The sequence below is a fragment of the Eleutherodactylus coqui genome, chromosome 7, assembly GCF_035609145.1.
Source record: "Eleutherodactylus coqui strain aEleCoq1 chromosome 7, aEleCoq1.hap1, whole genome shotgun sequence".
In the NCBI taxonomy this organism is placed as follows: Eukaryota; Metazoa; Chordata; class Amphibia; order Anura; family Eleutherodactylidae; genus Eleutherodactylus; species Eleutherodactylus coqui.
In genome coordinates this window covers 85790201-85811068 of record NC_089843.1, presented here as the reverse complement: position 1 = coordinate 85811068, position 20868 = coordinate 85790201, and the positions used below count along the sequence as shown (strand labels likewise).

Below are 20868 nucleotides of genomic sequence, written 5' to 3'. Positions count from 1 at the left end.
TCAATGGGGCTGACGCTGCTGTCGCTGGCCCTATTGAAAACAATGGGCGATATCGCAGATTCTTCTTTGCGATGTGAGGTTACAGTGAAAACATTGCTAATGAGAATGAAACCATTGAAAATCATTGGTTTCATTATCATGCGAGAGTGAATGAAAACGCATCGCAAGTATATTGTATCGCCAGTGAGCGTTCATCCTAAATTGACTGCCCAAGCGCAAACGTGCTGGTGATGACGTCAGCCGCTCATTTGCTTGGGCAAGTGGGAATCGTTCGATTCTTGTCCCGTGTAAAAGGGGCATTACAGAATCATGATGTTGCATATTTTATTTGCTTAAAAAGGCATGCACAGACACCACAGTTAGGCAGTCTTTACATGGAAAGTCTTCCCAAGAAAGATTTGCTCGTTGCGAGATGCTTTTGAATGAAGTCATACACAAACGCTCACCCCACATAGCACCACGCTGTTTGAAAAACAAATTGCGGCAGGTCCTATGTTGTGCGTGCTCTTGCATTGCATCTCCCATTGTTAATGGAGCCGGCGGCAGCATCTCTACGTGGACGCAATGTCTCCCATTGAAAACAATGGCAGAAACTACGCGGTCAGCTGCTGTGGACGTTTGCTACACCCCCGAAGTGCTTACAAAACACAGGAATGTTAAAAAGCTTTTGGAATTCCCAATAATTGGTATACTCTGCGTCAGTAGTGGATCAGTGTGTGTACCCCCAACAGTAGTACTAGTAGGGTAGGTACCAATGCACAAGGGAGTCAGTGGCATCATGACGTCACTTACTTCATCAGAAGCTGAAAGCAGACACTGTACTGCAGCCTGTTTCTTCATTTCTTCCATTGAGAGATCTGAACTCTTTTTCTTGCCTTTCCCCCACTTCTTGCAAGCTCCCTTTTCCCAGCCCGCAAAGATGTCATTTTCCTATAATTTGGAATAAAAAGAGTAGTGTAGTGTTAGAAGGGTCACAGACTCTCCGCTTCACTTCTGTTCCCTTGTGCACTTCTTACAACTCAATCAACACCCCCAAGATTATTGGGTTTGCCATTTTACATCCACGTACATTTTGGTGTCGATTTTATACCAAAAAATCTGCAACAAAGTTCTACCCAAAAAAATAAAAATGAGACCTCACACAACTATGTCGATAGAAAAATAAAAAGTTACAGCTGTCACAAGGCAGGAAATTTTATTTTTTTCCAAAGCCATTTTAGATTTTTCTTTACTTTTTAAAAACTATATAAATTTAGTATCGTAGTAATCATACTGACACACAAAGTAAATTCATTTTTGCTGCAGTGTGTATACTACAGGAACAGCCCCGCTCCTCACCCTTCCCAACAAAGATGGTGAATTTATTTTTTTCTCCATTTCACTCCACTTTTAAAAAACTTCCACTTTTTTAAAAAAAGGTCTTCAGTACATTATATGGTACCAGCTCAACTTGCAAAAAACAAGCCCTCGGACAGCTACGTTTATGGATAAATAAAAGTTATGATTTTTAAAAAGTGGGGAGGAAACCAAAAATTAAAAAAGGACTGTGTCCTTAAGGGGTTAAAGGCAATGGGCAGCAAATACATACTAGAACTGCAAAAAAGGGAACCAAGCACAAGATGTATCCGCCATCATACCTGTTCTTGAAGGTCGTAGTCATAGCTGTCATGCAGCAGAAGACTTAGGACATATCTAGTGTATATCATGGCATCAATACCACATTTCTCCAGCTCCTGCCCCAGCCAGGTCTGAACTGGGTCTAAAGCACGAAGCATCGACATTTCAAAGACAGAAATGGGTCCAGGAAACAAGCTAAAGGTGCCTTCTGATGGTAAACCATCCACAACTGTACAGATAGGGCGCATGAATCTAGGTCGTTGGCATCCCTAGAATATGAAGCATTTTTTGGTAGGATGTTGCTTTAGTAGGTGGAAGGGATCTTCATTCCAAGAATCTGGTGAAACACGTCAATCCCAGGAAGATCATTTATCATTGCTGACATTTAGTCTTCAAGAGACTTCTTATTCCTCAGGCATGACTGGAGACATACATCTTACTAGGTGGATACACATGAAGATGTGCTCTTTTCACATTGACAGAAGGATTACCTCTATGGCAGAACCTGGAAAATGCAATTTATAGATAATCAGTGAAGGCAATATACAGAAAGTGCGAGATATATATATATCTATCTAACACAACGCTTAGCAGCTGTCCTGTGGTTATTACATTACTGTTACATCAGGCAAAACTGCTATTTTTAAGCAAAATATAATAAAATAAAGCACAAAACACCAGATTTTGTTTGCTACCCCTGCTGTTCTTTTGATCTCCTTTCTTGAACATTCACCAAATTATGGCCAACCTGTACAATAGCATGAACCACACCAACACTTGTGTACAAGAGGATCCTGGTAATGGGAACTACTGAGCGTGCGACCAACACCAGTGAACACATTAGGGCTCCGCTCCATTTTTACACTACGTATACGCTACGCTGTGAATGGAGTCAATGAAAGGCAGTGGACTTTCATTGAGCCATGCACATGTAGATACGCATGAGAAATGGATTGCAGCATGCTCTATTTCTCTGTGTATCACGCAGGGTAAGACCGATGTATTTGTATAGGCAGCGTCTGCAACGCTGTCCATAAGCAATACATTGCGTATGAGCAGCAGTTTTATACAAAACCCCGCTCTGAAAAAGTGGGGAATTATTAAAAAATAAAATGTCACCGCGCATGTCTATGCTACGTGGTAATGTGCACTTGCTGCCATACGCAGTCCCTGCTGGCAGAGACTGTATTTACAAACACCGTTAGAACGCTGTGGGGAGACCTGCAGCATTTTACCAATATGGCCTGATGAGGCCTTAGGCCTCATGCCCACGGCCATCGTGACGCTCCACCCCCAAAGACCCCAGACTCACCTCCTGGATCCACTGTGCGAGTCCTACATAACACACCAGCGCATGACACGCCGGCAGTGTCATATAACGAAGCCGGCGGTGGGCAGGGAAAGGTGTTCACGCTATACTTCCGCTGTGCTACAGCAGAAGTATAGCGTGACGGCTGGCTTCCATTGACCACAATGGAAAGCCGTCAGTGCGTATTCCCGCGGCAAATAGAACATGCCGCGGGTTATTTCATGCTGCAGAATTCCGCAGCGTGAACATTACAATATTAGGTAGATAGAACCTAATGGCCACGGTGTAACGCTGCAGATTTTGTTCGCTTGTCGTTCATGGATGGTTAAGCTTTTTTTTAAAAAAAAAAAAAAAAAAAGGGCCTTGTTAGCTCGCTGGCTTTTCATACACGCCAAGTCTTTCAGTTTAAACACTCTGCACGAGCACAGACGACCTTAGCGGTGACGTCAGCACTCATGCAGTCGCTGAAAAGACTGTCAGTCCATGTAAAAGGGCCTTTACTTATTGCGGAGTAGCATGATACAAATGAGCATCTGTTGTGCAGGAGACGAGACCTCGGCTCTATTGTTCTCTGGATCAGAAAACATTACATATGTGGGATCTCCACCAATTACCATGTGGTGGCATCATTTAGGCAGATGCTGTTACCTTAATGGGAATACCTACAACTTAGATCTAAAAGTGGGGTCCAAAGGGGAACGAACTGCAGCATGCAAAATACAACCCCATTGGATCACTCGCACACAGCATTCATGAGGCATTTCAAAACAGGAACAGAAAGCTAACAAGTCCTAAGAACCTGACAAATTCATGATACGTAACTGCAATGACAGCATTACACAGAAATTGTATGTTCGGGACCAGAAATGGACTTTCATGTAAAATACTAAATGGCAACTAGAAGAATGCACCTCCTGTTGACAGTTTGCAAAAAGAGACAAAGAAAAAAAAACAAATACAACAAGAAACAATCAAGTTGCGATCAGCTGTAATACACTTGTTGCTTTGTGTTTCTCCCAACAATCAGCTGATATTATACAAGGGTAGGGGCCAAGCTAAAGAAAGCTTATACGTAATTATGGATGTAAAAATAGCACACGTAACCTGTATGTGGGTCACAATGAGATCTGTATGCCAGGAAATAGGATCTGCACTCGGCTGGTTTCAGTTCCTATTAAAGCTAATATGTACGTTGGAGACACACGCTAATAAATAAATTTAATTGATTGCAGCAGTAAGTGCATTCTACCCAACAGCATTGGTGCTGATAAGTGACCTCTAATCTGTGCTGCAGGACAAATCAATGGACAGGCTAATTAGAAACCCACAAGACTTCAAAAAAGAAGGATGGCCGCTGCAGTCATGATGCCGTACAGCTACGTCCCACTTACAGACTAGCCATTTACAAGTTTTTTTCCTTTCAGGCACCAATTCAGGCATTACAGACCATTTATGACTTCCCATTAGGCTACTTGCACTAGGACAAAGAAATGGTCTGTGAGATTCTTAGGTGTACCCTGCATCGGTCCGCGTATGGCCATCCCGTTTGAAAATTGGCCAAGAATAGGACACGTTGCAATTCTTTTTAGGGCAGTCTCACACAAGCGTGACGGTATTACGTATTCCACGCACAGGATTCGCTGTACCAATCTCGGATAGGCGGTCCTTAGCGCATACATGAATTGCGCAAAATATGCACATAAGAAAAACTGCAGCATAATCTAAGCTTGACGCTTATTACATGCGGACACACACCAAGATAGTAAATGGCGATGGTTGGGTGGGGGACACGCAGCCAGTACACAATATCATTGCGTACTGGCTGAGTGTTTTGTGCATACAACTCACTGAGATATACACTCGTGTGAGCGCGGCCTTACTTTAAATATTCTTCAGAGTTTAAAAAAAGCCCATGTACCTACACCCTTTCAAATGAATAGATGCCATTTTGGTCTAAAATAAAAAAAAAGCATTCTGGTAGCCTCTAGATGGAAACAGAGCCTGAAGATTCTGTTTCCAATGTACCACAGGTTGGTGCAGTGCCTTGTTTCTGCCTGTAGGGGAACAGCAGTGTTTCCTAATTGCAGTCCTCAGCGCCCCCCAACAGTAGATCCTATGGTAAGAACACCTGAGGCAATGTCTGAGGCACCGACAATAATTACATCACCTGTGCAACACTGAGGGAATCCTGAAAACATGACCTGTTGGAGGTCCCCGAGGACTGGAGGTGGGAGAACACTGGTCTACAATATACTTGCAGTAAAGCCTGAGGGGCTCCTCCAAAAACACTACATTCTTCCCAGCTAAACACTGGTTGAGAAATGCTACAGAATCCAGCATGTTTTACATGTTTTCCCATGGCAAGTCCTATAGCAAAGTCTACAGGTTGTGGAGGGAGGGGTAATGGGGGCTCCTCCAGCCCCGCCGGGTCACATCACATTCAGCTGGCCGGATCCTCTTCTTGCGACATTGCCAGCATTCTTCTTCCTGCAGGGCAATGTACACTATGTCACCAGTGATTTAGTGTTCACTGCCTAGCAGGGAATGTGGATCCTCGGCAGCCTGCTAGGCTCTCGCTGCTATACATACTATAAGAATACTAGCAGCGAGACGCGGCGCATGCGCACTACAGCAGGCTGCCAAGGATCAGCACTCCCTGCTAGGTAGTGAACGCTGCGTCACTAGTGAACCAACGTATATAGCCCTGCAGGAAGCAGAATGCTGGCGATGGACGCTACATATCAGGATGAAGAGGATCCGCCCAGCTGCAGGTAATGTGACCCAGGGGACTGGAGAAGCCAGAAGATCAGGGAGGTAAAGAGCTGGCAAGTAGACTGACAGAGGGGGAAGGTGGGGCAAGTACAGATTTTTTTTTTAAATGACAGAACCCCTTTAATTGCTCATTGAAATCAATGGGAGCATGCTTACGTTTTTGTTTTTTTTTTGCACACGCAAATACGCACAACATGCGCTTGTAAAAAAATTACAGTAAAACATGTACAGGTGTGTGCAAAACCAACACCCATCTAACAAATTTGCAGAGCAAATGAGATTGCGCCTGTGTGAAGTGGGCATAGCCATGCAGTAGGGACCCGGCCTACCACATCTCTACATTTACTATATTTCATATCAGAAACTGGAGCAGGTCTGCCATAGTTGGTGTACGTTTATTTTCCCATATACAAGTGGGCTATTACCTTGGTTGTTCCTTTCTACCATTTTTCCCGACCTCCTCTGGTGGTCATGTGATTTCTGTTCTGGCCAGCTCAGAGTTACTTGGGGTCATGTATTCATTTTCTAAGGGCTCTCTTACATGGGTGTACTTTGCTGCATGCCGCGGGCGTATTTCTCTAGCGGAAGCATGCAACTACATGCATACGATCCCCATACTGCATTCTTTTTTGCTGCGAAAGGCACAATTGAGAATGAATGTAAGGCCTCGTGTCCACGGCCGGGTCGGATTCTGTGTGCCGGAGCCCGCAGTGGAATCCCACCATGCCCGCGCTCGAGGACATCTGTACTGCGGAAGGTCTGCATGGCTCGCCGCCTGACATGTGCAGTGCAGATTTTTCCTAAACACCCCCTGCTTTCCCACAGGATCTGTGGCCCGACCGCAGTGTCAGCTGCAGAAGGGCCACAGATCGGACGGCTTCCATTGACTTAAATGGAAGCTATCTGTGCGGAAACCGCACAGAAACGGAGCATGCTGTGATTTGTTTTCCAGACCAAAAAGATCCACAACACAGATCCGCATGCTTTAATTTGCGGACGCCCACGGTTCCCCACAGGCGGCTTGATTTACTGGTGTCCAAGACTAATAGTTTTGAGCTGTGTGTAAATCCAGTCTAAGGCTGGGTTCACACGGGGCGTATTCCCGCCGGAAATCCTGCGGTTTGGCCGCAGCAAAAACCGCAAGATTTCCGCCGGGAGAACCACCGCGGAAAAACCTGCGGTGGCTTTGAGGCGGCCCGGACGCTCACTTTTCGGTTGCGGCCGGCGCTCCCATAGAGGAAAGCACGTCCGCGACGGAAAGAAAAGATAAATAGACATGCTGCATATTCTGAAACCGCGGCTGCCGCAGTCGTGGTTCCAGCCTGACTAACCGCAGCGGATTGGCCGTCCCGTGTGGACGAGATTTCTGAGAAATCTCGTCCTCATGGCTGGCTAATCCCGAGATTAGCGGCCGCGGGCGGATTTGCCGCGGCGAAATTCTGTGCGGCAAATCCGCCCTGTGTGAACCCAGCCTTACACTACAAAAAGGGTCCCGTGGGAGCTTACCGACATATTGGCAACACACGAGCCTATGTGCGCTGCCTAGTTTTAATGCACCCAATACTGATCTCTGCCACACTTCTGCATGTACATGGCTACTTGCTGACTACTCCCGTGTGAAAGCAATGCATGTAATTGCACATGCTTGTGTGAGGGAGGCCTCAGCGCTCATTCCCACACGCGCGATTTCACCACATATGGCGCAGCGAATACCGTCAATGCAAATACATTGATTTTTATTGAACCATTCACACTCACATATGTACATCGCCTGTAATACAAGGTGTGAAAAAGAACGCAGTATGTTCTATCTCACCGCATATTACGTGTCCTCTATGGGTTGTGTAATCAACGCTGTCTATATCCACGCAGCAGTTCGCACATACGCCAATGGGAATGAGCCCCAAGGCTGCTCTGTGGATGGGGTTCTGCATCCTTATAGGTGGGAGTACAGAAACTATACAGCCGAAGAAGCCCCTACTTAGAGGTATAATACTCTGTGTGAAGGTGCTGGAATGGAGAGACCCCTACACATAACCCTCCCCCACACGGTCCCAGCAGGGACCTACACTGTGCAGCACTGGCAGCGACGGGGTACATTGCCCCCGATCACTGCCCATGGGGCAACATATTTTGCCATTATACCAGAGGAGAGCCTTGTGGGCGATCTGCGTGACTTCTAGCAGCCGGAGGATCTGACGTTTACTCTGTTTATTCTTCACCAGTCATGTGATGTGTGTAGATGCAGCAGAGCTGAGCACCCTCCGGCAGCCACATGTAAGCACACTGCTAGCAGGAGGAGTTACTTGGGCTCTGCTACATCTGGGAGGGATACATAGTGAGGAGTGGGTTATTAGCGCCCCCCTCCTGCACCTCCCTCCTCCCTCACACCCCTCAGCGGCTCACCTCGTGTGAACTCTACATGCTAGGAAAAAAAACACACACACAAAATGTCTGATGGCAACGCCGCCCCTCCCCCTGTACACCAGGGACGGGCGGGGGCGCTGATGACCCGCAGGAGGAGGCGGAGAGATGGAGGAGGGGTGGGGTGTCTCCCTAGGATGAGATGAAGATCCCGTTCACACTGTCAGATTGCATCAGCCCCTCGTACTTATGGGGGAGGCAGGGCTGGAGCAGAGCGACCTCCCATCCACATCCAGGGCGGAGAGGTCTGTGCCCTTCATTAACCTTTTAAGGAGCAATAAAGGGCGACACCACGCTGTGTACAGTCCTAGGAGGAGATCCAAACATGTTACATACATGTAAAGGGTGACACCACGCTGTGTGCAGTCCTAGGAGGAGATCCGGGCATGTTACATACATGTAAAGGGTGACACTACGCTGTGTACAGTCCTAGGAGGAGATCCAAACATGTTACATACATGTAAAGGGTGACACCACGCTGTGTGCAGTCCTAGGAGGAGATCCAGGCATGTTACATACATGTAAAGGGTGACACTACGCTGTGTGCAGTCCTAGGAGGAGATCTAGACATGTTACATACATGTAAAGGGTGACACTACGCTGTGTGCAGTCCTAGGAGGAGATCTAGACATGTTACATACATGTAAAGGGTGACACTACGCTGTGTGCAGTCCTAGGAGGAGATCTAGACATGTTACATACATGTAAAGGGTGACACTACGTTGTGTGCAGTCCTAGGAGGAGATCCAAACATGTTACATACATGTCAAGGGTGACACTACGTTGTGTGCAGTCCTAGGAGGAGATCCGGGCATGTTACATACATGTAAAGGGTGACACTACGTTGTGTGCAGTCCTAGGAGGAGATCCGGGCATGTTACATACATGTAAAGGGTGACACTACGTTGTGTGCAGTCCTAGGAGGAGATCCGGGCATGTTACATACATGTAAAGGGTGACACTACGTTGTGTGCAGTCCTAGGAGGAGATCCGGGCATGTTACATACATGTAAAGGGTGACACTACGTTGTGTGCAGTCCTAGGAGGAGATCCGGGCATGTTACATACATGTAAAGGGTGACACTACATTGTGTGCAGTCCTAGGGGGAGATCCGGGCATGTTACATACATATAAAGGGTGACACCACGTTGTGTGCAGTCCTAGGGGGAGATCCAGGCATGTTACATACATGTAAAGGGTGACACTACGTTGTGTGCAGTCATAGGAGATCCAGGCATGTTACATACATGTAAAGGGTGACACTACATTGTGTGCAGTCCTAGGGGGAGATCCGGGCATGTTACATACATGTAAAGGGTGACACTACATTGTGTGCAGTCCTAGGGGGGAGATCCAGGCATGTTACATACATGTAAAGGGTGACACTACGTTGTGTGCAGTCATAGGAGATCCAGGCATGTTACATACATGTAAAGGGTGACACTACATTGTGTGCAGTCCTAGGGGGAGATCCGGGCATGTTACATACATGTAAAGGGTGACACTACCACTACATTGTGTGCAGTCCTAGGGGGGAGATCCGGGCATGTTACATACATGTAAAGGGTGACACTACATTGCGTGCAGTCCTAGGGGGAGATCTAGGCATGTTACATACATATAAAGGGTGACACCACGTTGTGTGCAGTCCTAGGGGGAGATCCAGGCATGTTACATACATGTAAAGGGTGACACCACGCTGTGTACAGTCCTAGGAGGAGATCCAAACATGTTACATACATGTAAAGGGTGACACCACGCTGTGTGCAGTCCTAGGAGGAGATCCGGGCATGTTACATACATGTAAAGGGTGACACTACGCTGTGTACAGTCCTAGGAGGAGATCCAAACATGTTACATACATGTAAAGGGTGACACCACGCTGTGTGCAGTCCTAGGAGGAGATCCAGGCATGTTACATACATGTAAAGGGTGACACTACGCTGTGTGCAGTCCTAGGAGGAGATCTAGACATGTTACATACATGTAAAGGGTGACACTACGCTGTGTGCAGTCCTAGGAGGAGATCTAGACATGTTACATACATGTAAAGGGTGACACTACGTTGTGTGCAGTCCTAGGAGGAGATCCAAACATGTTACATACATGTAAAGGGTGACACTACATTGTGTGCAGTCCTAGGGGGAGATCCAGGCATGTTACATACATGTCAAGGGTGACACTACGTTGTGTGCAGTCCTAGGAGGAGATCCAGGCATGTTACATACATGTCAAGGGTGACACTACGTTGTGTGCAGTCCTAGGAGGAGATCCGGGCATGTTACATACATGTAAAGGGTGACACTACGTTGTGTGCAGTCCTAGGAGGAGATCCGGGCATGTTACATACATGTAAAGGGTGACACTACGTTGTGTGCAGTCCTAGGAGGAGATCCGGGCATGTTACATACATGTAAAGGGTGACACTACATTGTGTGCAGTCCTAGGGGGAGATCCGGGCATGTTACATACATATAAAGGGTGACACCACGTTGTGTGCAGTCCTAGGGGGAGATCCAGGCATGTTACATACATGTAAAGGGTGACACTACGTTGTGTGCAGTCATAGGAGATCCAGGCATGTTACATACATGTAAAGGGTGACACTACATTGTGTGCAGTCCTAGGGGGAGATCCGGGCATGTTACATACATGTAAAGGGTGACACTACATTGTGTGCAGTCCTAGGGGGGAGATCCAGGCATGTTACATACATGTAAAGGGTGACACTACGTTGTGTGCAGTCATAGGAGATCCAGGCATGTTACATACATGTAAAGGGTGACACTACGTTGTGTGCAGTCCTAGGAGATCCAGGCATGTTACATACATGTAAAGGGTGACACTACGTTGTGTGCAGTCCTAGGAGGAGATCCAAACATGTTACATACATGTAAAGGGTGACACTACATTGTGTGCAGTCCTAGGGGGAGATCCGGGCATGTTACATACATGTAAAGGGTGACACTACCACTACATTGTGTGCAGTCCTAGGGGGGAGATCCGGGCATGTTACATACATGTAAAGGGTGACACTACATTGCGTGCAGTCCTAGGGGGAGATCTAGGCATGTTACATACATATAAAGGGTGACACCACGTTGTGTGCAGTCCTAGGGGGAGATCCAGGCATGTTACATACATGTAAAGGGTGACACTACGTTGTGTGCAGTCCTAGGAGGAGATCCAAACATGTTACATACATGTAAATGGTGACACTACATTGTGTGCAGTCCTAGGAGGAGATCCGGGCATGTTACATACATGTAAAGGGTGACACTACATTGTGTGCAGTCCTAGGAGGAGATCCGGGCATGTTACATACATGTAAAGGGTGACACCACGTTGTGTGCAGTCCTAGGGGGAGATCCAGGCATGTTACATACATGTAAAGGGTGACACTACGTTGTGTGCAGTCCTAGGAGGAGATCCAAACATGTTACATACATGTAAAGGGTGACACTACATTGTGTGCAGTCCTAGGAGGAGATCCGGGCATGTTACATACATGTAAAGGGTGACACCACGTTGTGTGCAGTCCTAGGGGGAGATCCAGGCATGTTACATACATGTAAAGGGTGACACTACGTTGTGTGCAGTCCTAGGAGGAGATCCAAACATGTTACATACATGTAAAGGGTGACACTACATTGTGTGCAGTCCTAGGAGGAGATCCGGGCATGTTACATACATGTAAAGGGTGACACCACGTTGTGTGCAGTCCTAGGGGGAGATCCAGGCATGTTACATACATGTAAAGGGTGACACTACGTTGTGTGCAGTCATAGGAGATCCAGGCATGTTACATACATGTAAAGGGTGACACTACGTTGTGTGCAGTCCTAGGAGGAGGTACAGACATGTTACATACTTGGCATAAGCTCCGGACCGTTGACACCCATCACCAGCAAGTGTGTGGGCAACACTAAGGGTACCTCAAATATTAAGAGTACTGTCCTATTCATTGTAACAAGCTCTATAGTGTCTGGTTACATGTATGCAAGGCAGAAACATCGCAAAATAGACTATACAGCCTGTGCTTAAAGGGGATACCTCACCAAAATCATCCATCTACAGGGTCGCTGGGACCACCAGAACTATGCACCCGAAACATGAGAAGAGCTCAGCTATCGCCATAGACTGAGTAAAGCACTGGTCACATGTGTGCACCGCTGCTCCATTCAGTGGGGTAGGATTTGGGGCATACTGGTCTCAGGATCACTAGAAGTCCCAGCAATGCTCTCCACCATAAGCCATTTGGGTGAGGGAGCCCTTTTCCGGGGGTTGTCAGAGTCTATTCTGGGGATACATCAGTGTAAGTCATCAATAGTGGATCAGTGAGGGTCTGCCACTTGGGACCCCCGGTGATCGCTATGCCCACTATCAGTGTTGGAGCAGATATACCAGTTTGATACTGGACTGGATTCAATGGAAGCTGTGTCTATAGTAGCGAACAAGACCGCACCATCTGCACCTTCACTGGGATCCAAAGAGTCAAAACCCCCATCAATCAACTACCGACCGCTTGTCCTGAGATCATTAAAGAGGTTTTCCAGGTAGCGCCAGGAAACACTGGGTCGCAGGGAAAGCTGCTGCTGTTCCGACACGTCTGATTTCCGCGAAGCACTCCCGGAAGTCAATGGAAGCTGCGCCTGCAGTTACAAGCCCCAGCCACTACACATGGGTCGGAGCAGCGGCTTCCAATCCGACCCTGGGACTGAAAGCTGGTGCTGCCTGGAAAAGCCCCTAGGAGTTGTTTTGCTGTAAAACTCAGAATGCAGTTACATCTCAGGCAGATATACACGTGATTAGATGAACGGTCTTGGTCACCTGAGGCCCTGAAAGTGGTTCCCCCTTTTCCTATATTAAGGCTCTCGGAGGCCCCTTGTGTGTAGTGACCTCTTCTTCCACTTGTGTAGAGCTTGTTGACCACTAGACGCCTCTATGATGCAGAGAAGAGATTTCACCCAGTTACCAGAGTCTGAGAGGGGCGCATTACTGCGGTGTGAGAAGCTGGATGGTTGCATCAATGAATTGTCCTCCACCGGGCCGTTCTGACCAGATTGTTAGGTGTTGGGACCAGTGGATGCGCGAAGGCACACAAGGTAACAAGGGTCAGGACCCCTGAGCAGACCACCAGTAGAGGATCATCCAACAAGCATGAACAGCTCCAACTCTTGTTGCTCGCCATCACATTTTGTATCCAAGCTAGAGGCGGTACAACAGGGTACTAGAGCCTCCATGCCCGCCCGTATCAAATCTTGTATCCAAGCTAGAGGCGGTACAACAGGGTACTAGAGCCTCCATGCCCGCCCGTATCACATCTTGTATCCAAGCTAGAAGCGGTACAACAGGGTACTAGAGCTTCCATGCCCGCCCGTATCACATCTTGTATCCAAGCTAGAGGCGGTACAACAGGGTACTAGAGCCTCCATGCCCGCCCGTATCACATCTTGTATCCAAGCTAAAGGCGGTACAACAGGGTACTAGAGCCTCCATGCCCGCCCGTATCACATCTTGTATCCAAGCTAGAGGCGGTACAACAGGGTACTAGAGCCTCCATGCCCGCATCACATCTTGTATCCAAGCTAGAGGCGGTACAACAGGGTACTAGAGCCTCCATGCCCGCCCGTATCACATCTTGTATCCAAGCTAGAAGCGGTACAACAGGGTACTAGAGCTTCCATGCCCGCCCGTATCACATCTTGTATCCAAGCTAGAGGCGGTACAACAGGGTACTAGAGCCTCCATGCCCGCCCGTATCACATCTTGTATCCAAGCTAAAGGCGGTACAACAGGGTACTAGAGCCTCCATGCCCGCCCGTATCACATCTTGTATCCAAGCTAAAGGCGGTACAACAGGGTACTAGAGCCTCCATGCCCGCCCGTATCAAATCTTGTATCCAAGCTAGAGGCTGTACAACAGGGTACTAGAGCCTCCATGCCCGCCCGTATCAAATCTTGTATCCAAGCTAGAAGCGGTACAACAGGGTACTAGAGCTTCCATGCCCGCCCGTATCACATCTTGTATCCAAGCTAGAGGCGGTACAACAGGGTACTAGAGCCTCCATGCCCGCCCGTATCGCATCTTGTATCCAAGCTAGAAGCGGGACAACAGGGTACTAGAGCCTCCATGCCCGCCCGTATCACATCTTGTATCCAAGCTAGAAGCGGTACAACAGGGTACTAGAGCCTCCATGCCCGCCCGTATCACATCTTGTATCCAAGCTAAAGGCGGTACAACAGGGTACTAGAGCCTCCATGCCCGCCCGTATCAAATCTTGTATCCAAGCTAGAGGCTGTACAACAGGGTACTAGAGCCTCCATGCCCGCCCGTATCAAATCTTGTATCCAAGCTAGAAGCGGTACAACAGGGTACTAGAGCTTCCATGCCCGCCCGTATCACATCTTGTATCCAAGCTAGAGGCGGTACAACAGGGTACTAGAGCCTCCATGCCCGCCCGTATCGCATCTTGTATCCAAGCTAGAAGCGGGACAACAGGGTACTAGAGCCTCCATGCCCGCCCGTATCACATCTTGTATCCAAGCTAGAAGCGGTACAACAGGGTACTAGAGCTTCCATGCCCGCCCGTATCACATCTTGTATCCAAGCTAGAGGCGGTACAACAGGGTACTAGAGCCTCCATGCCCGCCCGTATCACATCTTGTATCCAAGCTAGAGGCGGTACAACTGGGTACTAGAGCCTCCATGCCCGCCCGTATCACATCTTGTATCCAAGCTAGAGGCGGTACAACTGGGTACTAGAGCCTCCATGCCCGCCCGTATCACATCTTGTATCCAAGCTAGAGGCGGTACCAACAATGTACTAGAGCCCCCATACTAGGGGTCAGTTTTCTGCCATGAATTCCCCTTTTGGTCTGATAGTGTATCACTTATGTTACAATCTCACCCAGTGTCATTCCATTCCGACGACTTTTAGGGGAGGGATTTTATTTGACAAGGAGTGTATAATATACATATATTGTGTTAGATTCACTGACAGCAAGCAGAGGCTCTTCATTAAATACTCCTGTACATTTTCTCTGCTCAATTATCGCTGTTATTTCTAGTGAGAGTAAAAAAAATAATAATAATATTCGCAAATCTGGCGATGCAATGCATTTTTCTCGCAAATTGCAGGTTTATGAGTGCGATACGGGTCAGAGTTTCACGGACAAATATGGCACTTGCCCGTGTAAATACAGCCTTAGGCCTCCTCAAACAGACGGTTTTTAACACGATTAGTGTGGCGCTTTCAGCACTGCGCCAATCGCGGTACAACGCTCCCATTGTTTTCAATGGGACCACTCAGACAGCCGCTGGATCGCAGCGCACGGCCTATTTTTGAGCATTTAGCGCACTTCATCCCTGATGAGGAGTGCTGAAATAGACAGGCGGAAACGGAAGTTAGTTGCGGCGCTTACTGTATCGCCTGTGTGAGGGAGGCCTTAGGGTGCGTTCACACATTTCGCCAAGTTTCTGCAGCAGATTTCACCCCTTCAATCGGAGCTCAGTAGCAAACGGGGAGTCAGCTGCAGCGAGGTGTGAACGCAGCCTTCCGGATCCCGCAGACGGGATGGCCCTCCCCCCACAGTCAAGAGAAACATCCCTACCAATGTAGTGACAGGGACGTAACCAACGGCAACCAGCTAGTTTACTGAAATGAGAGCCTTTTTTTTTTTTATAAAGTCCAAGGAAATGTTTGCAAAAACATCCAAAGCGCAGATTGCCCCTTTAAATAAGTGAATATGTGCCTTTAAACCCATCATTAGTTGTGAGGCCCCCTGTGAGCACAGAACAAAGCCCCCCTCACTCCGTCATACCTGCACAATGGTGAGCGCCCGGCTGCTCCGAGGTGACGTCCCCTTTAAGAGCGCTCGCCAGCCGCCATCTACTAGGACTGGATGGGGTGACAGTGCAGCACCGGCCGGTGCCGGGACATAACGGCTAGGTGCGGAGAACGAGGGGGCACGCACGCAGCGGCGGGCTCACACGGCGCCGGCCTCCGCACGCACTTCTAGTACAGGCCGGCTCCCTGAGAGAAGACGAGCCGGCACCGGGAGCCATGTTGGACAGGCCGCAGAGAAAGAGGAACTAGCGCCATGGCGAACAGCGGCGTCTTACCTGCCAAATAGCGGCCGTGGTGACACCGAGTGCCCCGTACGGAGAGGGAAGGTCAGCCCCGGCCTCCCGGTACAGCTCCCTCCGGACTACTGCAGCCTCTCCGGGAGTGACGGAGAACAGCTACAAGCACACGCCCACCTTCGTCCTGACGTCACTCGGCGTATCACCAGAGGGCAGCTGCTGCTGCGCATGCGCGCTGTGAGGCGGGAATTGGCGGCACTTCTCTAACCGTTGCTTCGCCTAATATGTCTGTCCTTGAGGGAAGCTGCTGATAACGGCTGTGGAGGAGCAGGGAAGGAATTTGTTTTCTACAAAAGCACGTGCGTGACTTTTAACTCGAATGTTCCCAACTCGCCTCCTTATTAATCCGCCTCGCCTAGAAGTGGCCGGGTTTTTTTTAAAGCCGCGCACTCTATGTTACGTTGTTTACGTAACGCTCATAGATGTGAAAGCCAGTTACGTAAACTATGAGCTACGCCGTTTTCGTATCTCGGGAGATGCGGAAACAGCGTAGCTCGATGTGCTACGTGATTTACATTCACTCTTATGGGAGTTACGGAAACGACGTAACGAAGCGCTCGACTGTTTCCGTAAATCCCCGCCACTGCTGAATTCGGTCAGGCCAGATAAGGGGTCTCTGTGTAAAAGCCTGTTCTAGTCGCAGCTACAATATACTGGCGTCCGAAGTATGGAGTAGATTATAATTTAACAAAATGTCTCATTATGGGGTTAAAAAAAGTAAAATTATTGTATAAGAAAGAAAATTTGAAAAAAAAGGGCACAAAAATATGTTTTATTATTAAATAAAAAAATAAAAAAAACAGCTGGAACCTACATATCCACATAACCCCAAGCTAGCTGGTATCCCCATAGCCATCGCAGCACCATATATACAATTCGTGTAGGTCAGTGCTGAACAAGGGTGCGTTCACAGATCGCCGATTTGCCGCGGATGTAGGACTTATTCACACAAACGTATCTGCTCACGCGATACGCAGTGAATAGAACCCGTGAATGTATATTGCACCTGCATTTTGTTCACACATAAAACACGCAGCATTTTCCATTTTCGTACGTATTGCGCACGAACATAGCGCATGTTAAAATAATTTTAACTCAATTGCTCGTTAAAAAAAGCAATGGGACCATATAATAATGCACTTGGGTGGGCAAAAACGCAGCGCCCACGGTGCAAATACGCAAAACGAATGCGCACGTAAATGCGCTTAAGCCTGGGTGACGCCGGTCGGCTTGGGGCGAGTTCGTCTGCCGCGTACAAATCAACATGCGCTGCGAGTGCAAAAAGTACAGTGAAATGTGTCGATACATATGTAAAAAAAAACTCAGTGCAAATACGTTACTGAGTTGCGCACAAATATGTTGCGCTTGGTTGCGTGCAAATACGCATATGCCCATGTGCAGAATATGTTCACGTGTTGCAGAATTGCTTCTAAAAATCTATGGCAAATCTGCAGGGAACCCGCAGGGGTGATATGAGGGGGCAGATTTCGCCGAGTATTTTCATGCAGATTCGCTGCAGATTTCATCTCCCTCAGGGCGGCCGATATACGTCTCTCTCTGCAGGGGGAGGAGGCTGGAAGAGCCAGGAGCAGTGCTCTGAGCTCCCGCCCCCTCTCCGCCAACTCTCGACCCCCTCTCCGCCCCTCTGCACTATTTGCAATGAGAGGAGGTGGGATGGGGTGGAGCTAATTCATGGCACTTAGCCCCTGCCCCGCCTCCTCTCATTGCAAATAGTGCAGAGGGGGCGGGAGCTCAGAGCACTGCTCCTGACTCTTCCAGCCTCCCCCCCCTGCAGAGAGAGACGCTGTATATCAGCTGGCGTGAATACCCTGCCGATATACGGTCGCCTGAAGCCGCCCTCATTTGAAGGACTGAAATTGAAAGTGAAAATCCGCAGCATAATTTCACCAGTTCTATCCACAATGCTTGTACTGTATGGCTAATTTTACATGGGGAAGAGAGATATCAGGCTGTGAAGCATGACCCAATATCGCGCTCGCCAATATGCAATTTCCCAGCAAATGCGAGGCATTTTTATCTCAATGTCAATTGCGGGAAGGCTGCGGGGCGGACGGTTTCCATTGACTTTAATGGAAGCAGTTTGCGCGGAGTCCCCTCAAAAATGGAGCATGCTGCAATTTTTTTCCTCTGCAAGCTGAAATTGTAATTGGTTTCCACTTGTGTGCAGGAAGAATCACTTTGCCATAGCATGCTACGGGGTGGTATTTGCTGCGGAACCCAGAGGTGGACGCCTGCCCGGGATTCTGCAATACAAATCCGCCTGTGTGCAGGCAGCCTAAAGCCCCATTTACACACAACGATTATCGTTCAAACAAACGAATGACTGAACGGATTAACGATTTTTTGCATAAAATACTGAGTTATTAAATGTACAGATAATCGTTTGAAGTCCTCTCCATTTGCCTCATGAGCTACAGTAATCATTGTGTAAGTTTGCTCAGGTGGGTGTGTGTTTATGGGAGAAATCTCTGGCCTGCAGGGTTTTTAATTAGTGTGAAGATAAGTCATTGTCTTCTGCTGGCACCAGTAAACAAGTAGTCATTGTGTTTTAGCAGGGCGAACAATCACCCCTCCACTCAAATTGTTCAGCCTTTCAAACCACTGAATAAATGCCTTTTAAACAAAGCGAAAATCAAACAAACTAAGGACCATTTTTATGCAATCTGAAACTTAGAGATAAACTACAAATGAAGGAATAGTGCACAATGGCTTCGCATTTACACATAACAATTAACAAGCAAATTCGTTTATTGTAAAAAGGGCCTTAAGGCTGATTTACACGCTACGATTAACACTCAAAATTCGTCCTAACAGCGGCTTTTGAGCTATAGCCGTTGCGTGTACATGTGTGCCCATTGTGCTCTTACTGCGCACTCTTCGTCCATGGCTGAGTTCAGCTCAGCATAAAAGGCGGCGCCCCTGATAAGAGGGATGTTCTCTGCTGGCAGCGCTGATAAGGTTATTAGCTAGCAGCTCATGGCAGAACAATGGACATGTATTTAAAGAACAGACCACCTGCTGTTCTGTAAATACATCTCCTGGCAGTTGATTAACATGCAAACAATGTTAATTAGCTCGTAATGGATATTAGCAAACAAAGGCTGGACAGACATCTATCTGGGATGATTTAGTGATCCTGCACTGAGCAGGCGGTTGGACCCGATGACCCTGGAGGTCCCTTCCAACTCTACCATTCTGTGATTAGCTTGTAAATGCGGGTGCAAAATACACAACTGTGAAAATAGCCTTTTAGGCCATTCATGTTTTGTATCTTTATCTGGTGCTGCTGTAAAATGTAAACCCAGGGGTTACATCATATCATTATTTAAATAGTTTCTAGACCCCTGTTTACCTACATATGCAAAAAAATCATATTTATAACTTTACTTTGACCTAGAGACCTACTATTCAGAGTACGACAGATGAGAATCCATGTGCTTACAGAGGACATTGTGCAGCGATCCTCGACATTTTTCATATTGAGTTCAACACTAATTATATGTTCAGGATGTCATAATGACATGTTCTATAGACATTCCTGTACATGCCGCCTCCTAATTCCTCATTTTTAAGATTCCTTTTGGAACTGATTCATCTCATAGTTATGGAATAATGTAGAACTTTAAGGGAATTGATGCGCTGATATATAACTATCTCTTCTGTGTGTATAACGCTCCAGGGGCAACCAGGGTTGTAAAACTGGCTGATACTACCAATGGGGAAAGCCTACACGTTTATAGTAGTTTGTAAATTTGTAAAATGTGTCATTTGTCTTGCATGACATACAAACCCTATTAAGTAATGTGAGCGGGAATAGAAGGTATGAAGTACCATAAATGTCATATAACAGTATATATGTGCTCTGAGTGTAAACTGACTCTTATATATGGAATCCTATTACCTTGATACGATTAATGGTGATTATATATATATATATATATATATATATATATATATACACATACATACACACACACACACACATTAATTTCAGAAAAATGGGAATAAGGGAGTTGGGTGTACAACAGCAGGAACAGTGTCATCCAGAACAGAGTCATATCTGAGCTCCACATGGTTCAGGTAGCCGGCTCAAGGTTGACTCAACCTTCCATCCTTCCGAGTTCGGTAAAATAAGTATTCAGCTTCCTGGGGGGTAATAAACAAATTACTTGAAAGTGCTGCGGAATAAGTTGGCGCTATACAAATAACAAGTCCCTTCCCTCCCTGAACAATTAAAATATAGATCATAGAATCATAGAATGTTAGAGTTGGAAGGGACCTCCAGGGTCATCTGGTCCAACCCCCTGCTCAGTGCAGGATTCACTAAATCATCCTGGACAGATATTTGTCCAGCCTCTGTTTGAAGACTTCCATTGAAGGAAAACTCACTACCTCCCATGGCAACCTGTTCAACTCATTGATCTCTTTGTCTAATATCTAATCTGTGTCTCCTTCCTTTGTTTCATCCCATTGCTTCTAGTCTTTCCTTGTGCAAATGAGAATAGGGCTGATCCCTCTGCACTGTGACAGCCCTTCAGATATTTGTAGACAGCTATTAAAGGGGTTGTCCCGAGGCAG

General features: G+C 47.3%; 1 protein-coding gene across 2 annotated transcripts in view; it reads right to left on the bottom strand.

Annotated features, from left to right (window-relative positions):
* Window positions 1-16370, bottom strand: part of KIAA0232 (KIAA0232 ortholog) — a 36638-nt gene extending 20268 nt beyond the window's left edge. For both annotated transcript variants that reach the window (XM_066573313.1, XM_066573314.1), the window contains exons 1-3: window positions 16249-16370; window positions 1638-2122; window positions 793-930 (exon numbers count right to left, since the gene is read on the bottom strand). In XM_066573313.1, the coding sequence (XP_066429410.1) occupies window positions 793-930; window positions 1638-1865 (366 nt within the window). In that variant the 5' untranslated portion in view covers window positions 1866-2122; window positions 16249-16370. The remainder of the gene's footprint in view (window positions 1-792; window positions 931-1637; window positions 2123-16248) is intronic.
* Between the last annotated feature and the right edge of the window lie 4498 nt (window positions 16371-20868).